This window comes from Podarcis gaigeae, assembly GCF_964106915.1.
Source record: "Podarcis gaigeae genome assembly, chromosome: 17".
NCBI classification, from domain to species: Eukaryota; Metazoa; Chordata; class Lepidosauria; order Squamata; family Lacertidae; genus Podarcis; species Podarcis gaigeae.
Window position 1 is genome coordinate 40,692,022 of NC_139694.1, and position 23,419 is coordinate 40,715,440.

General features: G+C 46.5%; 2 protein-coding genes across 5 annotated transcripts in view; one reads left to right on the forward strand and one right to left on the reverse strand.

Annotated features, from left to right (window-relative positions):
• Positions 1–2,243: 2,243 nt before the first annotated feature.
• LOC310834819 (suppressor of SWI4 1 homolog) lies at positions 2,244–23,295 on the reverse strand. Of its 2 annotated transcripts, XM_083719215.1 has the most exons (13): positions 22,212–23,295; positions 21,950–22,120; positions 21,161–21,262; positions 20,163–20,213; positions 19,090–19,260; positions 15,430–15,506; positions 9,543–9,650; positions 8,948–9,071; positions 8,660–8,738; positions 7,208–7,337; positions 6,907–7,067; positions 4,498–6,161; positions 2,244–4,421 (listed from the first exon to the last, which is right to left on the reverse strand). In XM_083719215.1, exons 1-12 carry the CDS (start codon positions 22,227–22,229, stop codon positions 5,749–5,751), a joined length of 1,605 nt encoding a protein of 534 aa, XP_083575341.1. In that variant the 5' UTR covers positions 22,230–23,295; the 3' UTR covers positions 2,244–4,421; positions 4,498–5,748. The 2 variants fall into 2 exon arrangements, with proteins under 2 accessions (XP_083575341.1, XP_083575342.1); XM_083719216.1 differs by lacking the exon at positions 19,090–19,260 and having other exon boundaries at positions 22,212–22,377.
• The window catches only part of KIF17 (kinesin family member 17), a 48,167-nt gene continuing 47,926 nt past the window's right edge, over positions 23,179–23,419 (forward strand). The window contains exon 1 of one of the 3 annotated variants that reach the window (XM_083718773.1): positions 23,179–23,410. The gene's annotated coding sequence lies outside the window, so the exon portion shown is untranslated. The remainder of the gene's footprint in view (positions 23,411–23,419) is intronic. The other 2 variants (XM_083718768.1, XM_083718766.1) reach the window with 2 other exon arrangements.

Here is a 23,419-nt window from a genome sequence, read left to right on the forward strand (position 1 = left end):
GCCTCCTCCAGTAATGACCAAATTAAGAGGAGTGAGTAAGTAACAGACTCTTACAGTTCTCTTTAGAAAAGGCTCTCAATCTTACAATATCCCTTTAATTCCAGTATGCAATGTAAGATCCACTTCACATTTTTTGCATGTTTTTAATCTTTTCTGCCAGGATGTCAGCTGCACCTTTTTACAACCATGCAAAAGTAATTTAAGCTAGTGCAGTTTGCTATGCAGTCACATCTACAGTGGCCCTTACCTTCCTTTTTCTAAAAAATTAAGCTGACCAGCAAACAGGCACTGCTGGTGGCACTGACCCATTGGAGAAATATCTTCATGCAGTGCGTTGCTGCTTGAGAAAGTGGCCGTATTGGTGTAAGGAGCCTGGTCACACTTCTCTTCTGTGGCCTGTGGCTTGTCTTTCTTTGGGATGTGGGAGGCTGCCCACTCAGCATAAAGGTACGGTAAAGGTACCCCTGCCTGACAGACTCTAGGGTTGTGCGCTCATCTCACTCTAGAGGCCGGGAGCCAGCGCTGTCCGCAGACACTTCTGGGTCACGTGGACAGCGTGACGAAGCTGCTCCGGCGAACCGGCACCAGAGCATCACACAGAAACGCCGTTTACCTTCCCGCTATAAAGCGGTACCTATTTGTCTACTTGCACTTAAGGGTGCTTTCGAACTGCTAGGTGGACAGGAGCTGGGACCGAACGATGGGAGCTCACCCCGCCGCGGGGATTCGAACCGCCGACCATGCGATCGGCAAGTCCTAGGCGCTGAGGTTTTACCCACAGCGCCACCCGGGTCCCATGCCCACTCAGCATAGCCTTGTGCAACTTTTGCTGCTTAGCTTAGCAAAAGGCTTCAGGCAAACAGGAAATAGGTACCATGCCTTAGCAGTGCCAGAGGCCAACTGCTTTCCCTCTTATCCCTCCACCCCCCCAGCTCTTCTCCCTCTGGGGTGGTGGAGGGACTCCAGATTAGGTGTGGGAGGCCTCCAGTACAACTGTTGGTTAAAGCCCTACTGTTAACTTCTTGACTAGTGGTAACCCAAGCTCAGCATGTTGCTTCTGATGTTATCTTTCTGATATTACATAAATCACTACTTTGCCTCAGTTTTGAAACAGGACCTCTGCAGTCCTGGTTATAACTCGTGACTATTTTTATCATCCATCCATAACCTCTTGAAAGGTTTTCTCACAATTACTGCAGCTTAGTTTGTTACTCCCCGTGTTGTGTGGTTTGTGGCTAAACACTTCACAACCTTATTAAATAAGGATAAAAGTTTGAAGTTATTTGTCCCACCCCTTAGAACAGGAGACAGAGCCTTGTCAACTGGTACATCACTGGCCAATCTCATCATCTGCTGAACAGGTTACAATTACTGGGTTTATTACAAAGAATGGTAGGTCAGACAGACAGTATGTTCTTAAGAGTGCATACTCAAGGTGACTTCATACAGCTTATGCAACTCGAAGTGTTCACATCCAGAAGTGCTGTGTCTGTGCGCAGTGCGATTTAGTGCTTCTGCGCATGCTGTGACACCCGGAAGTAACCATTCCGGTACTTCCGGGTTGCTGTGGGACGCAGCTTGAAAAGATGTAACCTGAAGCGGACGCAGCATGAGGTATGACTGTACTGTGGGATTCTGCTATAGAAGTAGAACAGGGTCTAGTGTCTAAGCTGTTAATGCAAATAGACACGGGATGCCAGTGCTGCTTTTCTGGGGGTACTCAAGGGTATGCAGTACTGGCACCGTTTTTTATTTAAAATGTTAAAAGTTTGGCACTTACTGTAACAACTTCATGGTGAGTAGTGACACCTTTTTTCTTTTTAAAAAGCACTGGGTACAGATGGTTTAAGGCAAATGCAGGAAACAGAGGTGTGGATCTCAGTGTAGAGGAAATCTGTCTCTGTGAGAGGTAGCACTTAAAATAGTGCAAAAATGGCACTCCTGCCTATGCAGTTACCCCATAGAAGCCCCTCAACAAACCGCCAGAGGCTGTAGAATCTGGTTCTTACAAACAGGTGTGGTGGACCTTTGGGGAGGTGGGTGTTCTGGGAGGAAGGATTTGTCCAAATAAAACTTACGTCTAAACTTTTAAAAAGTTCTACTAACAGCCAGGCTCACAATAATGAGGTAATACAATAACTTAGAAGGTTCTTCTCTAACAAATTGGTACAATGAAGTATGGCAAATAGCACTTGTGAATTTTTTAAAAAGAAAATTGGCACAAGGCCTGAAGCAAAGACTCATTTGTATTTCAATGGCACAGCTTTATTACATACAGTACATGGCTAAAATCCAAACTAGAGGACTCCTCTCATAAGACTGTATTGGTTAACTTCAACCATTTATCGCCTTCTATACAAATATAAGTCTGAGATAAGAACTTCTGTTATTATTTTGCATGCAAATATCAGCTTCTGGGTGAGAGCAGGATGTTTTATTACTGTATGTCTCTGATTAAATGTTCTATGGTGAAAGGATTTTTTAAAAGAAAAAAAAAGAAGTCTGCTTCACTGGGAGGAGGGAAGAAATAGTCAGAAGGTCCTATGAACTTAAAGATCAAGTACTACTTGGTCAAAAGTCCAACTGCTTAAGGAATGTAACCTTAGGGAACTCATGCAGGTCTTAACTCTCTGGTCAAGGCAATTCCACCCAAACAAAGCAGCAGCACAAAGAGCACAGCACAAGGTGCAAAGTATGCTTGAAATCATTAGAATAGATGTCTTCTAAATTGCTTAAAGACCTTTTGGGAACAAGTGATTAACAAGTCAAATAAAAATAATACCTGGTAAGTTTCAGCGCCCTGCATGGCTCCTTAGCAGAGTAAGTTGATACAAACTGCAGAACTGGTTGGGCACAATCCAGTCAAGAATTAAAATGTTTTCAATTTCCATTGATTTGGGCATGTTTAAAGTTAGCTGGGTCATGCCAATTATGGGGTGTTGGGGAGGGGTAGTCCCTTTAGTGGGGGAGATGTTGTGCTCCTTCTGGGGTACTTTGTCCACCTTTGGTTTCCAGCTCTCATCTGTGACTCCTTGAAGCTGTCAGTCTCCAAGTGGCAGCACCCAAGAAATGGCTTCAACTGGCCGGCTTGGGGAGATAGGGACCTTCCCCCCCCTGAGAAGACAGCCTTCAGCGTATTGAGTAGTGGGCCCAACGGTCAAGGTGGCTTTTGCATGTGCTGGAGATGGAAGTGAGAGGTGGATGGGGCTCAACAACCTGAGAAGGTATCCCACATGGGAGAAGTAAAATTCTGATCCAAAGCTCCACTGCCTCACATCTTTACCTATTCATGAGAAAGGCTTGAGGAGGAGGAGAAACCCATACCCACTTTTTTGGCAGGACATCTTTGGAATAAGAAAAGGCGAAGGAGTAACACAAATCTAGAGTGGAGTATCTAAGACAGTTGGATGGCATCTTGTACGTCTCCTTCCGGCAACTCCTGCAACCAACCTAGTGTCAAATGTACTGTTTTCCTTTCCTTTGGACCACATCGGTGGGGCCAAGAGTGTGGTCTTGTTGTCTGGGCAACCCAGGACCTCCATCCACACTGCCCAGGCTTGTGCCCCGGAAAGGTCACTTCAGTGCTGCTAACACGGCAAAACCAAAGCTGGAGGCAGCAGTTAACAGTCTCTGCAGCCACAGCTGGCGCTGACTTAGCCCCAGGAGGCACACTCCATTGTCTTGAGACAGACAGATGCCAACGAACTTATGACTCGAAGGCGAAAGGTGAGACACATGGACTTGAAGAAAACATTTGACAAAGAGCTTTTCAAACTGGACAGAAAACTGGACACTTTGTGGATCCTCTCAAACATGTTTACAGCCTAAATTCAGCAGTCACCAAAGCAGGAATGGAGGGATAGATTGAAGGGTATGTAGTTCCTATAAGATATATTTCTCTTGATCAATGTACAGATGGCTGCTTAGTATTTTATAAGCAAATTTCAGGCCTAAAGAGTCCTGTCAGAGAAAAGGTCCCACACCCACCTTAAGATAAAAGGAAATGTTCTCCAGAGTTTTTGACGGACATTTGAGTTCTTATGGAGCATTCCTCTGACAGTCAAAATGTGGTGCAGACTATTAAGGATGCTAGTGATTGCCACTTTGAGAGCTCCATTTATCATTTCCATTTATCTGTCTCTCACATAGGTTTTTTTCCTGATGGGGGAGAAACAGCTGTAGTGGTGTTTTGTTCTCTCAGGCAAAAAGACAGAGAAACCTACATAAGGACCTCTTAAATCAACTGCTTTAACAATGAGAGATCATCATGCCAAGCTGTGTTAACCATGGTTCAGCTTGATGCCTGAAATGAGCCACAGAGATCACTATTCTAAAAATTGTCTTGCCCATGAGGACTAGAATACTTGCTCTTACTATTATTTCAGAAGGCAAGGCTTTTGGAATTCCAAACATGAACACAACTATGAAGAATCTGTAGAGTGGTCATGGCTAAGCAGCAATTTCCTTTAATGGGTCTCATTCTGAGACCATGGACACAACTATGAAGAATCTGTAGAGTGGTCATGGCTAAGTAGCAATTTCCTTTAATGGGTCTCATTCTGAGACCAGAAAACTATTGAAAATTGCTCATGGAATCTCATCACCGTAACAGTGTGATCAAGTATCAACCACTTCTCAGACAAATGGGTCTGCTCAAAGGGGAATATCCACACTTTGTCTATCTTGCTCTGACCACCTTCAAAGGCAGGGATGGAGAGCGCGTGGCTCCCCAGAAATTGTGGACTCCACCTCCCAGTTGCCCCAGCCAGCCAGCGTGGCCAATGGTCAGGGATGATGGGAGCTGGAATCCAAAAACCTCGGGGTCATTGGTGCTCCATGGCCCATTTTAAGAAGTGTCCAAAAGTAATTTAAATTACTTTTAAAAAGAGCAAAGAGGAGTAGAACAGAATTAGTTATGAACTATACCCTCAATAAGCTGCACAGTTAAGAACTTAAGAGCCTGTTGGATCAGTCCAAAGACCTATCCTGTTCTCAGTTGTCGGGTGCCTGTGAGAAACCCAGAGACAAAACACAAATGCAGCCACCCTCTCCACTGTTGCTCTCCAACAAGAGTTATTCAAAGGCATATTGACACTTGATAATGGAGGTAATGTGTATCAGTGACTACTAGGCTTGCTGGCTAAGAATTATCCTCCCTGAAAAGACATTTGCAACGGCAGCCATCACTACATATTGCGCGAAGGAATCAGGCTGGCCCAAGAGGACAAACGAGGCACTTGCCTCACCAAGCTCTGCCTGCCTGCCCCTGCCCCTGCCTTCTCACAATCAGTTCAGGGGGCAAAACGGCATGCCAATCTGCCCCCCCCCCATTATCAGTGTTGCCCTTCAAGGAAGAGGCAGAAAACAAAGTGAATGGGATTGGCCCACTTTTGGCTCGGGCTCCACTTACTGTTGGCCTCTCTCCCTTCTGCCTCACCAGTTCCAGTGGATACCAGCCATCACACTTTTCAGCTGTCTTCAATCTCCCACTATTCCAGCAACAACTGATTTCCCCCTGCTCCATTTCCCCTCGCCAGCAAACAAGCCTTATCAGCCACCATAGCCAGCTGACAGACACTGCTGGCCAATTCTGTAGCGATTCAAAGATATTTGTGCCTTGCAAAGCAATGGGGAAAGAGCAAGCCCCACAGAGACAGTCAGACAAAGGCAGGCAGCTCACGGTGAATCAATAGGTATATGTATCCTGCAAACAGCTATACAAAACCAAGAGAGGGGGGGCCCAGGGCTCTAGGCTGGCCTCTGCCCTGAATGTCCGGGCTTTCGGAAGCTTCCTTTCCCTCTGAGCACCGGCTTCTGCCGCAGTCCAGACTTGCCCTGCCCCCAGGGCCTTGCTGGCTGCCCTGGGGCCTGGGGCCGCTTCCTCCTGGCCTTTGGTGACACTCTGTGCTGCACTGCGGGCTGACCAGCCTCCCTCGGCTGCTGACTCTGGGGCCCCTTGGGCTGTCGAGGAGAGAAGCCTCTTAACTTCTGCTGCTTCCACTGGACGGGCCGTGGGGTCCTCTGCTTCCTTGCCTTGGTGCTGGTCCCTGCAGATGCTGCTGGGCTCTGGTCACCAGCAGGATGGGTGCATTTATGCCTTTTCCCAGCTCTGGTGGACTGACTGGGCCTTCGTTTCCTCTTAGCGCTTTGGGGAAACAGATCTAAAGGAGGGTCACAAGGAGAGAAGATAAAGATAGTTGCAGCCTCGACGCTGCCTTGAAGTCCAAAAGGCTCTTTAGGCCACTGGTCTTCAAGTGGTATGTCAGGACCCTCAGAAAAACAAAGAGCTGCTGGAAGAGAAAAACAAAACTTGTAGCATTGTAATTACAAAGGGGAAATTTTGGAAGGTGGCAACTTGTCCTGCTGGACTAGGAAATTGCTGATAAAATTTTCCCTTCCTCTGCATCTGGTCACTCTGGAAGAACATCACTCAGGATCAGAAAGTTAGGACAGGGTGCCATATAAAGGGTGGGATGGTGGCTGCTTCTGAGCAGACTATTACATGTAACACAGGTATAACTGGTGGTCCCTACGAAGCTAGGAGGTAGCATTCACACATGCAGTGTCCCTCCCTCCCTCTCCCCTTGGATAGATGCACCTGAGCGTTTACCTTGCAAGTGTCCCAGCTCATGCTCCGAAGCACAACTGTTTTCATCAGCTGCATCCAGCTGCCAAGTCTTTTAAGCACTACTAATTAAGATACCAGTTACAGGTAGGTAGCCGTGTTGGTCTGCCATAGTCGAAACAAAATAAAAAAAATTCCTTCCAGTAGCACCTTGAGACCAACTAAGTTTGTTATTGGTATGAGCTTTCATGTGCATGCACACTTCTTCAGATACATGCATCAAACTTAGTGGGTCTCAAGGTGCTACTGGAAGGAATTTTTTTATGTAATTAGATACCAACCTTCATCAGGCTCTTCTCCTACTTCCTGCCGATAATACTCCATGTCATCGTCTGATGGCTCATCCACCTTCTGGTCCTCTTGCATCCCAGGGTCCTCCGCATCACTGTCACTTCCCTCTGCCTGCTTCTTCTTCCTCTTTATCCCCTCCAGACTCTTCTTCCTGCAGCCCGCAAACCAACAATACAATCACAAGTGCATATATCGGCCCTCCCAAAGCAAAGCAGCATGCTACTTTGGAATGTGTGCATGTAGGGACAGCAGCTTTGTGGGGCGCAAGGTTCTGGCTCTTCTCTCCCTCACCTGTGAGCCTGCTTCTGCTCCTGCTTGCGCTCCACATCTGCCTCCTGCTTGCGGCGCCGCTCAGCCTTCAGCTGCAGCCTCGCCTCTTTCCGGGCCAGGGCTGCCTGGAGCTCTTCCTCCGTTTTATAAACTGAGGGCAGGAGTGAGAAATTAAAACAAACAGCTGTGAACGTTGACACTACACATTAGCAAGTATAAAACAAACACATGGGGATAGATTCAATTAAGCAGCCAACCTAATGAGTCCCACTAGTGGAACTGGGGCTTCTCTCCCCAACTGGCAGGTGGGGAAGGGTAGAAACCCCAGAACTGGGGTGGGCGGGCTCCGAGAGAGATCATTCCATCCGGCAAGCTTAAATGCTTCACCAATGGAGTGGTTGCGTTCCACTCAATATCTACTCCCTTAGAGGGCCGCTGGGAACCCAGTGGGAGCAGGTATCACATACAAGTGCTTTTTATCTAAGAAAGTGACGGTGGCACCACTAACACAACTCAGCAACTGAAGACGATGGCTGACAACAGGCTCACCAACCTGAATGCAACATGCTTGGATGCCCAACAGCCTGTTTTTGCTGTTCTGGGGAGGCAGCAATGGCAGATTTATTCATGCACTGTTGAACATGGCTGGAAGTTATACAGACTTATTGTCCAATATCTTCAATACTGGGGTACACCCCTAGCCATTGCTAGGTGAGTTTAACTTCCCCCCACCTTTAAATTCAAAATGCTGTTTTTGACCTATAAAGCTTTAAATGGCTCAGGACTCCCCTGCTCAGCACCTGAGGGCCCCATCCTGCCACTCACCACCTGGCCCAGGGCGGGGCCTGACGGGCTCCATAAAGGACTGCTGTCGCTGGGCAGAGAGGGCTCCATTTTTGTTTTTGAAATTGCTGTTATTTTTTTACCTATGTCATTTTAAACTGTTATGTTAATGCTGTATTCTTAGTTTTAGATTTTGATTTATGTGGAAATTGTTTTCCATTTGGTTGTGTAATTTTGATGTGGTTTATTTATTATGACTTTTGTCAATCTTGTCATGTTGTCAGCTGCCTTGAGCATTGCTTTTAAGTGTGGAAAGGCGACATACGAATAAAATGATGATGATGACTGCAATATCTCAAGGACCGCCTTTCATCATATGAATCAACCCAGAACCTGAGATCATTCTCTGAGGCCCTTCTTTGTGTGGCTCCTCCTCAAGAGGTCTGGAGGGTGGCGACACAAGAATGAGCCTTTTCTGCAGTGGCATTTATGGAATGCTCTCCCCAGGGAGGTTTGTCTGGCACCTTCATTATACACCTTTAGGCGCCAGGCAAAAACATTCCTCTTCAACCAGGCCTTTGGCTGATTAATATTCTAGAGCCTTTTAAATGTGTTTGTGGGGGTGTGGGGTATTGTTTTCCACATAGAAGCTCAGGAGAGGAGGGCTCCATGAACTGGGAAGACACTCACTGAAGCTGTGATAGAGCACATTGCCCTGGCTTAACCCTTCCTCCACCTTGATCAGTTGCAGGGTCATTCGAGGGCCAATCTGTTGGGAAAAGAGGCAGAGACTTCATTAGTTCAGAGATACCACCACCACTCCACCACCTGCAGGAGCCTGGCAGCCCTCATGGCTATCCCAATTGGGATGATCAGGACTTTCACTGCTGAAGTAGACAGCAGCTGGAAGAGCAGAGGTCAGCTCTATGCTGCCCCCCCCACTCCCATTCTGTGAGCTCAAGAGTTCCATGGCCTGACCTCGGTGAGGCGGACAGCACTCTGTTGGGCCTTCATGTTCCCCCGGCCAGCGTAGGCCTGAGGCAGCTCTGTGGTGTTGTGACTGCCATCTTGCTCAGCTTCACTCTCAGAAAGATTGATGTCTCTGCATTGCAGGAGGGAAGGAAAACATTATTATTCCTGGCATGCTGCTAACAGAGGAGCTCTGCACATAAAACAAGGCAAGAAAAGACACTAGCCTTACAGTCCTCAGGCTTACAGTCCCAGCAAGGTGAGACACACAAGGGAAGAAGTGGGGTGGGAAAAGAATGGGCACCAATAAAGAGGAGGATGTGGGAGCGTGAGAATCAAGCTGGTTTGGCATTCCACAGGAGTTTAAACATACACGAAGAAGTAAAAAGGAACAGAAAATAAGAGCAAGGGCATCATGAAACAGGGCCCAAAATGCACAAACCTCCTTACATCCTGCCTTATTCACAATCCATGAGTTTCTACTGAGTCTCTAGCTCTGCTAAGAACAGCTCAACCTGCCCCAGGACCCAAAATGAACCTACACTTTGAATGGGGTGGGAGGGGGGGCTTAGCTTTATGGGGAGGTGGAGGGTCTTTTTCTCACCTAACCAATAGTTCACTGATGTCCTCCAGACGGCTCATGTTAGGAAACTTCTCCTGCATGATCTTCTTCAGCCCTTTGCTTATTCCTACAGGCACCACTTTCAGACTGCTGCAAAACACAAAGGGCAGGAGAGGTGCATGGAGGCATTCCATCAAGCAAGGGCAGCAAGCCACTGCTATTGTGTTTGGTGGGTAAGGGTGGAGGAGGCAGAGCAGATATGCACTGCCATGTACCAGGTCCTAAATTTAGTCACTGGCGTCTCCAATTAAAGGTTACAGTGGTGCCTCGCAAGACTAAAAGAATCCGTTCCGCGATTCCCTTCGTCTAGCGGTTTTTTCGTCTTGCGAAGCAAGCCCATTGACAGCTTAGCGGATTAGCGCTATTAGCGGTCTAGCGGCTTTTAGCGATCAGCTGTTAAGCGGCTTATCAGCGGATCAGCTGATAAGTGGCTTAGCAGCTTAGGAAAAGGGAGGGGAAGGGAAAAACCCCCGAAGGAACTCGCAAGACATTTTCGTCTTGCGAAGCAAGCCCATAGGGAAATTCGTTTTGCGAAGCGCCTCCAAAACGGAAAACCCTTTCGTCTAGCGGGTTTTCCGTCTTGAGAGGCGTTCATCTTGCGGGGCACCACTGTATTTGGATGCAGGCCTAGGAGAGACTCTTCTCTATTCTGCCTGAGGCCTCTGGCCAGGGTCAGTATGTGAAATGTGATGTGCTGACATTATCATCTGGGCAGGGGCTATCCCTTCCTTGCTCCTATATTAGCTGACATAATCTTCTTACAACTCTCTAGGGGTGTGGAATACAATCTTGAAAATTTAGCTGTTAGATTCAGGGGGAAACTCCTTGATTCCCACGACCTGCTGTCTTCCACTTGCTCTGGGCCCAACAAGGCAGGTGGCATAATATACTAGAAAAAATGTTGGTTAGATAAATTTTCCAGGGTTCAAAACCCTTTTCACTTTGATATGTATCTTTGTTATTAGTTTTCTCCCTCTCACATTTCCTTCTTTTTTTCTGTATCACTGTATTACCTTTATTTATTTATTTTTAATAAGATATTTATTCAAGATTTTCTTAATACAATATAAAAAACAAACAAAATGACATATAACTTTACAATAACCATACTTCCTTCACTTCATTGGACTTCCTCACGTCTCTCGTTCCTGCGTTCCAAGTTTATCAAACTTTATCCAGCAATTTATCACCTTGTTTCAATTCTTATTTTATAACTTTCAGATATTATGTCCCTAATTTTAAATAATTTTACCCAAATCTTAAAAGCTTGATTTTAACATATTATTTAACCAAGGTTTAACTTTTCATATATTTTCACTTATCTTCATATTCCTTTCAACTAATTTAATGGTGCCATATTATTTATAATCTTGCATCTTTCTCAACACTCATACAGTTTACAATATTTTTGTAAATAGTCCTTAAATTTCTTCCAATCCTCCTCCACGACCTCTTCTCCCAGGTCTCGGATTCTGCCAGTCATTTCTGCTAGTTCCATATAGTCTATCAGTTGCATCTGCCATTCTTCCAGTGTGGGCAAATCTTGAGTTTTCCAATGTTTGGCAACAAGTATCCTTGCTGCTGTTGTTGCATACATAAAAAATGTTCGGTCCTTCTTTAACACCCTCTGGCCGACAATGCCCAAAAGAAAGGCCTCTGGTTTCTTAGGGAAGGTATACTTAAATACCTTTTTCAACTCATTATATATCATTTCCCAGAAAGCCTTAACTCTAGGGCAGGTCCACCAGAGGTGAAAGAACGTTCCTTCAGCTTCTTTACATTTCCAACATTTATTATCAGACAAATGGTATATTTTTGCAAGCTTGACTGGAGTCATGTACCACCTATATATCATTTTCATAATATTTTCTTTCAAGGCATTACATGCCGTGAATTTCAAACCGGTGGTCCATAACCTTTCCCAGTCAGCAAACATAATATTGTACCCAATGTCCTGTGCCCATTTTATCATAGCCGATTTAACCGTTTCATCTTGTGTGTTCCATTTTAACAGCAAGTTATACATTCTTGAAAGTACCTTGGTCTTAGGTTCTAGCAATTCCGTTTCCAACTTTGATTTTTCCACCTGGAATCCTATCTTTTTATCCAACTTAAAAACCTCTTTAATCTGAGCATAATGTAACCAATCTCGCACTTTATCTTTTAGTTTCTCCAAACTCTGCAGCCTCCAATTATCTCCATCTTTTCTAATATTTCCCAATATTTCGGCCATTTGGCCTCCATATTGAGTCTTTTCCGGGCCTTAGCTTCCATTGGTGATAACCACCTTGGGGTCTTGTTTTCCAGCAAGTCTTTATATTTTATCCAGACATTAAACACTGCTTTCCTGACAATATGGTTCTTGAAAGTCTCATGAATTTTAACCTTGTCAAATATGCATGCCATCCATGAGCATTGTTAAAACCTTCCAAATCCAAAACATCAGTGTTTTCAAGAAGCAGCCAATCTTTCAGCCAGCAAAAAGCTGCTGATTCGTAGTACAACTTTAAGTCTGGCAGGGCAAAGCCCCCTCTTTCCTTCGCATCAGTTAATATCTTAAACTTAATTCTGGGCTTTTTGCCCTGCCAGACAAATTTAGAAATGTCTCTTTGCCACTTCCCAAAACACTCCATTTTATCCACAATCTGTAAAGTCTGGAACAAAAACAACATTTTTGGCAATACATTCATCTTTATAGCAGCAATTCGGCCCGACAAGGAAAGTTTCAATCTTGACCAACCTTCTAAATCCCTTTTAATTTCTAACCAACACTTTTCATAGTTGTCCTTGAATAGGCTCAAGTTCTTAGCTGTTATGTTTACCCCTAGGTATCTTACTTTTTTAACCACGTTTAACTCTGTCTCTTTCTGAAACCTTTCTGATTCTAAAGGTGTCAATTTTTTCCCCAATACCTTAGTTTTCTGCTTGTTAAGTTTGAATCCCGCCACCCGACCAAACTCCTGAATCAATTGTAATACCCTTTTCGTACTAGATTCTGGCTCCTGTAAGGTCAAAACCAAGTCATCTGCAAAAGCTTTAAGTTTATACTGTTTCGCTCCGACCTGAATTCCTTCCACCAACCGGTCCCCTCTAATCATGTTCAAGAGCACCTCCAGGACCGAAATGAATAACAAAGGGGAGATAGGGCAACCTTGTCGTGTTCCTTTTTCAATTTTGAACTCTTCCGTCACCACATTGTTCACTATCAATTTAGCCTTTTGTTCTGAATAAATTGTGTCTATCCCATTCTCAAATCCCCGTCCCACTCCCATCCCTTCCAAGTTTTTCTTCATAAACTTCCATGAAATATTATCAAAGGCCTTCTCCGCATCTATAAATATTACCACTGCTTTTGTATTGATATTTGTTTGCAAAAGTTCCAAAATGTCAATAATGTTCCTTGTGTTAGCAAACAAATGTCTACCTGGGAGAAAGCCTGCCTGGTCCTTGTGGATTACCTCATTTAAAACTTTTTAAAATCTGCTTGCTAAAATGTCTGCAAATATTTTATAATCCACATTCAGGAGGGAGATGGGGCGGTAGTTCTTGAGTTGTGTCTTTTCAGTTTCTAGTTTAGGTATCAATGTGATGAAAGCTTCTTTCCACGACTCCGGTGCCTTCTTCCCCTCCATAATTTCATTGCAAACCTCCATTAATGGATGTATCAAGTAGTCTTTCAATGTCTTATAATATTTGGAGGTAAGCCCATCTGGCCCTGGAGACTTGCCCAGTTGCATATTCTGAATGGCTTCTTCAATCTCTTGTTGTGTTATTTTATAATTCAGGATTGTTCTATTTTCTTGAGACAGCCTTGGTAGACCATTCTTTGTCAAAAATTGTTCTATCTCCACCTCGTTTTGCGGCCCTTGTGTATATAGTTGTTTGAAATATCTCTGGAAACACTTTCTGATCTCCACTGGGTTCTGAATATTTCTTCCTTCAATCTCTAAATTTGTGACCGTGTTCAGTTTTTGTCTCTTTTTCAGCTGCCATGCTAACAGTTTTCCACATTTATTTGCCGATTCAAAAGATCTTTGTTTCATTAGTTTAACTTTCCATTCCACTTCCTGATTTATCAATTTAGAATATTGTGCTTGGTATAGTTTAATTTCTCTTAAAATCTCCTTTGACTTCGGTCTCGATCTTAACTTCTTCTCACATTCTTTAATTTTCTCCAGGATCTTGTCTTTTTTCTCATTCTGTGCTCTTTTCTTTATGGTGTTCTGTTGTATCAGAAACCCCCTCATAACCGCTTTACTTGCGTCCCAGACGGTTCTTTTTTCCACCATAGTGTTCAAATTTATCTCAAAATAGTCCTTCAAAGCTTTTTGGGCCTTTTTAATAATCTCCTGATCTCTAAACAAATTGTCATTCATCTTCCATCTGAAGGAGCCGGTTGGAGTTAGTCTCATATCCATCTTTACAGCATTATGGTCGGAGCAGGTCTTTGGGCAGATTTCCACTTTTCTTGTCTTAGGTGCCAGACCTCTAGTTATCCATATTTGGTCGATTCTTGTCCATGTCAGTTGGGCTTCAGAAAAGGATGTTCCTTCTCTTCCCAGGGGGTTCTTTGTCCTCCAAATATCAATCAAGTCCATATTGTCAGTCAGTTCAAAAAATGTTTTAGGTAGTCTGCCATCTTTTGTCACATTTTGGCTATGTGACCACTGTATTACCTTTAATTGAAATCACCTTAATAAAATATTTTTTTAAAAAACACACCTTGAAAAGGAAGAAAGTAGTGTGACACCAGACAGCAATCGCAATCCCTTAAACTCCTGTTCCCAAGCGGCTTAAGATTCATCAGAATGTTTTGTTTCAGATTAAGACCAGAGACACACCAGCAGACCACACTCTCACCATGTGCACCTAGTTTGCCCTTCTTTTCCTCCTAACTCCCAGAATGCATCTTTCCTGTGGTGGCTTATCTGAGATCAGGAACACCTAGAAGCCATTTTCTGCAAGTACTACTACAGAACAAGTGTGGATGGATGATAATAAACCCCCCTCCCCTCCAAAGGCAAATGTGAGAACATTGCTAAGAGGCTTGGGTATGCCTCCTGCTGTGCAGAAGCTAAAACTAGGCACGCATTAAGAATTCACTAACTTACAGAACAATGGTGTACATTTTTCCTCAGAAGTAATATTTGTAAGTAGGTGCAGGATGGGATCCTAGGCTTGGGTTTATGGTTGGCATTGGAGGCAAACAGGATTCTTGTGCCTTTAATTGCTGTGTGTCAGGCTGAAATTCAATATATTATATTTGTTTCTTATATTTGTTGTTGTTTAGTCGTGTCCGACTCTTCGTGACCCCATGGACCAGAGCACGCCAGGCACTCCTGTCTTCCTTTCTTATATAGAAATACAATTACATGAAACGTTTCACTGTGGCTACTCTCTTAATTTTGTGCCATGCCATGCCCCCCCCAGCAGCCATATTGTACCATTTTGTGACTAGTGCCAACTGCACTCTTTCAAAATCTGAAATGTGCCCCAGTCCAAAAAGGTTGGTGACCTCTGGTCTATACTATTTTACATTGCAAGGATAAAATAGGATGCACCCCTGGTATGCTGCCCTGAGCTTTATCTTTTATCATCAAACCAAAGCCACAAAGAAGTATTTCTTCCCCGAGTGTACATCCTTACAGTGCAAAACAGTGTTTTGTTTAATGAGCACAATAATATGAATGTTTGACATGCATAATGCGGACTGGCACACAATGAACTGCTAACACAGACTAATTAAAATATATTTTATGAAAGTGGCCATGCATGCAATATGTCCCTCTTGCAGATGCAGATTACTGTGAGCTCAGATCTGATCCTTCAGCACTGGGGAGGAGCACAGCATGAGACAGAAGATACTTACTAATGACGGAATTCAAGGATCTGGGTGTCTGGGTTATAGTTGATCAGTACACAACGCTTGATGGCATTAAGGTTTACCTGGGGCAGGGTAGGAGAAAAGAGAACACAACAGCATGAGAACCAAGGCTCACAATATGGCCTAAGAGGGCCTTCTCGGTGGTGGCACCCGCCCTGTGGAACACCCTTCCACCAGATGTCAAAGAGAACAGCTACCAGACTTTTAGAAGACATCTGAAGGCTGAAGCTTTTAATGTTTAACAAACCACTGTATTTTAATATTTTTTTGGAGGCAACCCAGAGTAGCTGGGGAAACCCAGCCAGATGGGCGGGGTGTAAATAATAAATGATGATGATGATGAAGTTCCTCATCTGACAAGTACTTTAGGTGGCAATGAAGATTCCCTAGCTGTGACAGCCTTTGTAGAACCCAGGAGGCCTAGTACCCAATTTCCCTAGTACTCTTGAGGTGGAATTCAACATTGTGCTAAGGCAATCGTTCTGTCTGCACAAGCATTTCTGCTTGGCAGACGGAATTAACTTCCTCCTCCTCCTCCTCCTGGGGCTTCTCTTGACCTTTCTGGGCGGAGAGACAGGAAGTCCCATTCTGCTAGCAGGACTCAATGTGCTAGCTTCTACTAGTGCACAACTTAGCTGAAGCCAGCTCTAGGTATCCAACTTCGGTAACTGAGCTTAAAAAGGTAAAGGGCCCCCTGACTTACCAATGCAATATATCCAAAAACACAGTGCTGATTCAGAGTAAGTTTAACTCATGGTTGTGCTTCATCCTGTTCATATATCCCTGGAATCTTTCCCCACTAGTGACGAGTGTTAGGTATTTGCATATAAAGTGAGTGCTATCCAGTGAGGGACCTTGGGAATCCTACTTGTCCACAAAAGAATCAAATCCAGAAACAAAGCACAAAATCCCAAGCAGCTCAGGACTAGTTCTGCCTCATTTGCCCACAAACTGTGGCCTAGAGTTTCTAAAGAAGACAGGCCGCACTTGCCACAGCTTAATGCTAGAAGCACCAAGTGCAGAAGGACCTCCATAAGGGAGCCAAGCACAGAGGCACCAGCGCCATCACAGAGCATGTCAAAGGTATGCTATCATCATTTGCATCTGTTCCACCATTAGAACTAAGGTGGCAAGAAGGGGTGAGGTGTCCCTTAAAAAAAAATAACGGCCACAATACTGATGTCGTCACTCTGAATTGCTCTATGCCTACTGGAGCAGGAAGGTCTTCTATCCAGCACTGAACTCCATCCCCCAGTGGAAATGCAGTTACAATATTCTAGAGATTCCCTCACCACCCTCCCAGAAGCACCAGCACTGCTGAGGAAACATGAGCCCAGTCCTGGCTGGGGTGGGAAGAAATAGAACTGAAGGCAGGATGATGCGGGGAGAGGGGTTAGCCCACTGTCCTGAGAACTGACCAAGAAAATGTAGATGCATCTCTTTAAGTGCAAGTGACACATCCCTCCAGTTTTAATTCAAGTGCCCCTGGTATCAAACACATGACCGGCTCCCTCAGCCAGTAAAGCAAGATGAGCGCCGCAACCCCAGAGTCGTCTGCAACTGGACCTAATGGTCAGGGGTCCCTTTACCTTTTTATTGCGCTATGAGGACCATTTGTGAGCAGATATTTCCCTGTTCCTTGCTTCCTTTTAATGGGTAAGGAATTCCAATTCACAGGAAGGTTCCAGTTAGGCAGAGATGGGGCGCCTGCAACCATCCAGATGTAGCTGGACTGCAGCTCACAGTATTCCAGCCCACTGGCCCTGCTGCTGGCACTGGTGGGAGCTGGAGCCCAACCACATATGGAGCAGTAAAAAGACTGTTAGCACATTTGCCAAGCTATGTAGGGTCTGGTATGGTTTCAAATTGGATGGGGGACATGTTGAGATTCCTGCATGGCAGGGGGTTGGTCCCTTCCAACTCTACAATGATTCCCACTGCACAAGAATGGCGTCAAGATGCACTGCAGTTCCAACACAAAGATATACCGTACTTCCCCCCCCCTCCAAAAATGAAGGGGAAATGTGTGTGCGTCCTACGGGGCGAATGCAGCCTTTCGCTGAAGCCTGGAGAGCGAGAGGGGTCGGTGCGCACTGACCCCTCTCGCTCTCCAGGCTTCAGGAAGCTATCCACAAGCCTTGGGAGCCCGCGGGAATTATCGCCGGGCTCCCTAGGCTTGCGGATAGCAGGCTGCATCCCGATGCCTGGGGCGTGCTGAGTTCAGCGCGCCCCGGGCTTCGGGCAGATATCCACAAGCCTGGGGAATCATAGAATCATAGAGTTGGAAGAGACCACAAGGGCCATCGAGTCCAACCCCCTGCCAAGCAGGAAACACCATCAGAGCACTCCTGACATATGGTTGTCAAGCCTCTGCTTAAAGACCTCCAAAGAAGGAGACTCCACCACACTCCTTGGCAGCAAATTCCACTGTCGAACAGCTCTTACTGTCAGGAAGTTCTTCCTAATGTTTAGGTGGAATCTTCTTTCTTGTAGTTTGGATCCATTGCTCCGTGTCCGCTTCTCTGGAGCAGCAGAAAACAACCTTTCTCCCTCCTCTATGTGACATCCTTTTATATATTTGAACATGGCTATCATATCACCCCTTAACCTCCTCTTCTCCAGGCTAAACATGCCCAGCTCCCTTAGCCGTTCCTCATAAGGCATCGTTTCCAGGCCTTTGACCATTTTGGTTGCCCTCCTCTGGACACGTTCCAGTTTGTCACTGTCCTTCTTGAACTGTGGTGCCCAACACTGGACACAGTACTCCAGGTGAGGTCTGTTCACTTCCACTATTTTTCCCTCTCTCCCTGAGCCACGTCGTTCAACTGGGAGGACAGATGAGATGACAATTTGTGCATTTAATTGCTTCAAATTCCTGCCCAGAGCCTCGTAATCTCTTTTGATCTTCTGGAGGCTATTGTTTGCAGTGTCATTGGTTCCCACATGAACCAAGAGGACAGGGGAGACCGGCACGACTTCCCACCGGGCTCCCTAGGCTTGCAGATAGCAGCCTGTTCTGGGGGCTGGGGAAGCTCAGGCTTCCCCCGCCCCAGCCCTGCGCCTGGGGGAGAAATTCCCCCCCCCAAAAAAAACCCTAGGTGCGCCCTATGGGCTGAGAAATACGGTACATTAATTTCCACAATCCCTTTCCAGAATGGAAAACAGGTCTAAATCACAAACACACTCTATATATCCTGGATGAGGTCATCCTGTCACTAGCTTTGTTGTCACAGAGGTGCCATTTCAGACTGAATGCTCTATAAAACTAAGCTCTCTAACTCACATCAGGGAGTAGGTTCCACTCTTGCCTTCTCCCCAATGTTTTCTAGGTGAGGGATATTTGTTGTCTATTAAGAAGCTTCCAACTATGTGAGCTTTCACTTCCAATCTAACATGGTAAAGCCAAGACACACCTTAACTGAGGCCACACATTTCCCACTTAACCAACCTCACAGAAGTAAATTTGCCCTGAGATTTGCAGATGAAGAAGACACAAGTGTTATGAATAACACACGCTCTTTTTGAGAAGCAGGGCAGAGCTGACCTGTATGACACACCATGGGAGACCAGGGCCAGAGGCATCTGAGTAGCAGAGCAGGACCATCAAGCTGACTTCCCACAGTCTCCAGGCCAGCACACACCTACCTTGTGGACATTGATGGAAGGGAACATGTTCTGGAACATAGTCGCCATGACCTTGATGTGCATGCCCTGAAGGCCAAAATTGTTGAGGACCAGGAGTGGGTGGTGGGTGAACTGCTGCTCGTGCATCCGGTGCCGCTTCAGGGTTGACACAACATCTTTGATGAGCGAATACTGAAGTGAAACAGATGAGTGAGGCAGCAGCAGAGGTGTATTCTTGTACTTTGTATTCTCATATTTTTTTTCCGCGAACCCCCCTGGGATCTTTGGATGAAGGGCAGTATACAAATCTAATTAAATAATAATCACTAATAATAATAATAGAGAATCTTGCACTACTACCAAGAGGTAGTATACCACAGTCGTGCCCCACCACCAAGAGGTAGTTCCTTACCACCTGTAAACTAGTGGTGGGGAACCTGTGGCCACTATTGGACTACAACTCACATCTGGCCTAGCCAGCACAGCCAAAGGTCAGGGATAATGGGAGTTATACTCCAGCAGTATCTGGAGTGCCCATCCTTGATGTAAACCCTGATATCAAGAAGGCCTGTAGACTTGGTACTGGTTCAGCTTCATGAGCATCTCAAGCTTTCGTTTTAAAAAAAAAAAGTTTCTAGACCTCATAGCAGCAAATATATGCTAGGAAATTGTACTCCTGAAATCCCTGAAGCTAGAGGGGTGGCTGAATATGATGTTCAGTAGTGACAAAGCCAGGATAAATTAGGCAATTTACATAAGTGATACAGGCTGCAAAATTTAGATTGTCTTGAAGTACAGATAAACAATTCACCTAGGTCAAGGATTCACATTAGCAGTCTGTAAGAGGAGTGGGAGGGTGGTTATTGGTTTGCTTGGTTTTTGTTCTTGTTTTTATTATGTATTTTGTTTTAATCTTGTATTTTTATGCTGTGAACCACCCTAAGATCTACAGATGAAGGGCGATATAAAAATAAATAACCCACTAGAAAGAACAGGTAGCAAAAAACCCTTCTAACCTTAGCAAGCTATAAAAGGGTCTTTCAGAGGCAGCTGTATTCTAACTAGCCTACCCTACTATTTCCAGCAACTGGTACCTGAGCAACTCTGAAGGTCAAGGTTGGTCCACCAGGAAGACGGAAGAATTTCTGAGGAAGAGAGAAATCAATCAGAGCAGCCTCTACCACAGGCAGATTGATTGTCATAATTCAAACTCTGCTTTTAGTGTTCTGCAAAATCCAGATGCATCAGTGCGTTTACTTTGAAGTGAGAATCACAGGTTTCACTCAGCAAAACACATTGTCATCATTTGCATCAGGTCATCAGGCAGAGTTACAATGATACTTCAATTGGGCCAACAAAACCAACAGAGGGTATAAGAGGAAGAGGACCTGAGCTTTCACAACAGTCCATCCTGCAAAGCAGGGTTCTGGAGAATGATAAAGTTCTTCAGAAGCTTATCAGGACTCCCTCAGTGAGAGGGTCAGTACCAGACAGGCCTTTCCGACAATTCTGCCTTGCCATACTGCTTCATGGTAGCCTTTCCCAACCTGGTGCCCTTCTGGATGGCATCTGGTTGGGGAAGACTGCTCTGTGACTACATATTGCAGGAAGTGGCAAGCAGGGGGACTTGTGTGTCCTAGGAGGCTGTACTCAGTTCACACTCAGCAACGAGGCCCAAGAAGCTTGGTCACTGCTCCATAGGAATTGACTGTAAAATCTAGTACATGCTCCAGAATCTCCTGCCATGAGTAGAAGCTTCACAATGACAACACAAAATTGTCCTCAACAGACAAATCAATTTGAAGACAAGAGTTTGAAAAGCATCAATATAGAGAGAAAGAATTCAAGTTGCACATTCTAACACAGGCACAGGCAAACTTGGCCCTCCAGATGTTTTGGGACTACAACTCCCATCATCCCTAGCTATCAGGACCAGTGGTCAGGGATGATGGGAACTGTAGTCTCAAAACATCTCGAGGGCCGAGTTTGCCGATGCCTGTTCTAACAGAACCAAAACACGAGACTAGCAGGGCAGAACAATATTGGAACCACTTGTTGCCACCACTCAGCAACCTCTCACTGCTTAACTTACAAGGTTGATATTGGTGGGGGTTTTTGTGAACACCAAGAAGTGAGTCACACCGAGAGGTCCAGCCACTGCCACAAAGTCTTTCAGAGTGTTCTTCTTGCGCACCTGAAAAAGTCAAGACCTGTAATCAGTGTGGCTCTGCTGTCTGTGCTGCCAGACAAAAAATAGGACATAGAATTGTCTTTAAATTACTTAATTAAATTAGTTGAAGTAAAATGCTTTGAAGTTTAGAGTTTTAGAAATCCATTTTGAGCAGACATGTGCTCAGGAAAGCCTCTGGTATTCTTACCCTAACTGCCCCCCCCAGCCATTCCCAACTACATCCTTGAACACTTTTGCAACAAAACTAAACAATCGCAAGGACTAGCATTTTGCATTAAATATGCAAAATGGCTAGCTACTATGTGATCCAGGTTTCATAAACACAGATCTGTATAACTGGCAAAATGTTCGCAAGGTTTTTTTAAAACAACCACACAGCCCACCCCCTAAATGATGCAGAATTCAGACAGCCCCTGTCAGAGGGAGAAGATTATGCTGACTGGAGTAATGTTTTATTGTTCTGAACAAAAATGGTCCAAGACCACACATTTTTAAATGTATGTAGAGAGAGAACCAAACTGTTTTCTGGGCATTTGTGTGTGTATTTAATTCCTCATCCCCATATAGTAGCCTATATTCCCCTTAGAATCAGCCAGAAGCCCCAATTGCCAAATTCCATTTGTAAGATATGGAATTCCTCTCCTGCCTGCCCCCATTTACTTCCCCTCCGCCTCTCTTTCCCGGCCTCACCTTGAGGCTGGAGGCCGTGTAGGGCTGCATCACGCGGCGGACATCCAGGATGAGCTGCTGCAGGTTCTTGCCCACGCGGCCGCGGTGGAAGACGAAGGAGTGCGGGACCGAGCCGAACTCCTCCTGGCCGCGCAGCTGGGCGGCCGCGCGCTCCTTCTTCTGGTTCTTGGTCTGCGAGGGAGGAACGCGAGACCTCGTGAAGGCGGCGCCGCTCCCTCCCCGGACGCCCCGCCGCCCGCCCCCTCCCCGGCCCAGGCCTCACCTTGCGCGGACGACCCATCGCGGCGGCGGCGGCGGCGGCAGCGGCTGCTTCGGGCTCCTCCGGAGAAAGAGCGAGCACGCGGTCCCCTCCACTTCCGGCTGCGTGTGCCCCGCCCGGAAGTGCCGCGCAATCAGCGGTCCGGGTTGCCCCCTAGACGCGCGAATCTCCGGTCCGAGAAAGCGGCCCGCCTGTCTGGCCCCGAGCAGCCGGGCACTTCGGGGGGGGGGCGCTGCTGGGAAGGAGCGGCTTTTCTGCCAAGTGAGTTGGAGCAGCGCGAGGAAAGCCAGGCCTCCCCGGCCAAGTGAAACGAGAGAACTGCCGAGCTGGCCGGTCCCGTAACGAAACTCCCGGCCGCGGCCGCCTCCAGCCGGACCCTTCGACCCCGATTCTCTTTCATGTATCCTAACTAGCTTTTATCCCAAAGGTGAGGGAGGCTGCGCGCATTTTTAGCTTTAAACGCACACGCAGGTATAAAACAAAGCACCACATTTCTGAGCGTTTTGCATCCTTTGCTATGCAGGCAGGGCCGAAATGCTTGAAAGAAAGCCGGTGGAGATGTTATTTTTGAGTGAAAAGCCTGGTGCATAATTTCCCACACCTTCGGATTCAGTCCAGTGCCAAAGGTTTAATGCTCCGGGGCAATTCAGGGATCGCGCTTTTGCCATCCCGTGGCAGCCCCGAGTTCACCGCGAAAAGATTTCGTGGCGGGAAGGCAGTTTTCCTGAGCTGCTTTTCGAGTTTCAGCACGAAAACCCGCTGGGGCGCCGGAGCAGCCGCACAATTCCCCAGGAAGGGGCCTCCGCTCCCCCCTTAGCCCAGGTCGGCGTCCGCGGGGCAAGGAAGGGCCAAAGCCACCCGCGGACCGGGGCGCGCCCTTGCCGGCCTCCGGCGCTCCTCGCCCCGCCTGGGAGGCTGCTGCCGCGCGCCCAGAGACGCTGCCGGTCGCCCGAGCAACGCCGACGCCGCCACTGCCACTGCCAGGAGCCGGCGGGCTGGACGGCGAAGCGGCGCCCCGCAGGCCAGGCCCGCTCGGAGGGGACGGCGAGAGGCGCCGGGCCCGAGCCTCCCTCCATGCCGGCCCCGCTCCTCCCTCCCGCGCCCTCGACCCCCGAGGCGGGTAGGCAGGGGGCTGCGCCGGCGGAGCGGGATCCCTCGGCCGCGCCGGACCTGGCTCCTTCCGGAGCCCCCGTAAGGCTGCGGTGAGGCTC

Coding starts and splice junctions, on each gene's coding strand:
- LOC310834819 (XM_083719215.1), bottom strand. Junction 21,263..21,949: donor ACACGGCCTCCAGCCTCAAG/GTGAGGCCGGGA, acceptor TGACTTTTTCAG/GTGCGCAAGAAGAACACTCT. Junction 20,214..21,160: donor CCCCCACCAATATCAACCTT/GTAAGTTAAGCA, acceptor TCTCTTCCTCAG/AAATTCTTCCGTCTTCCTGG.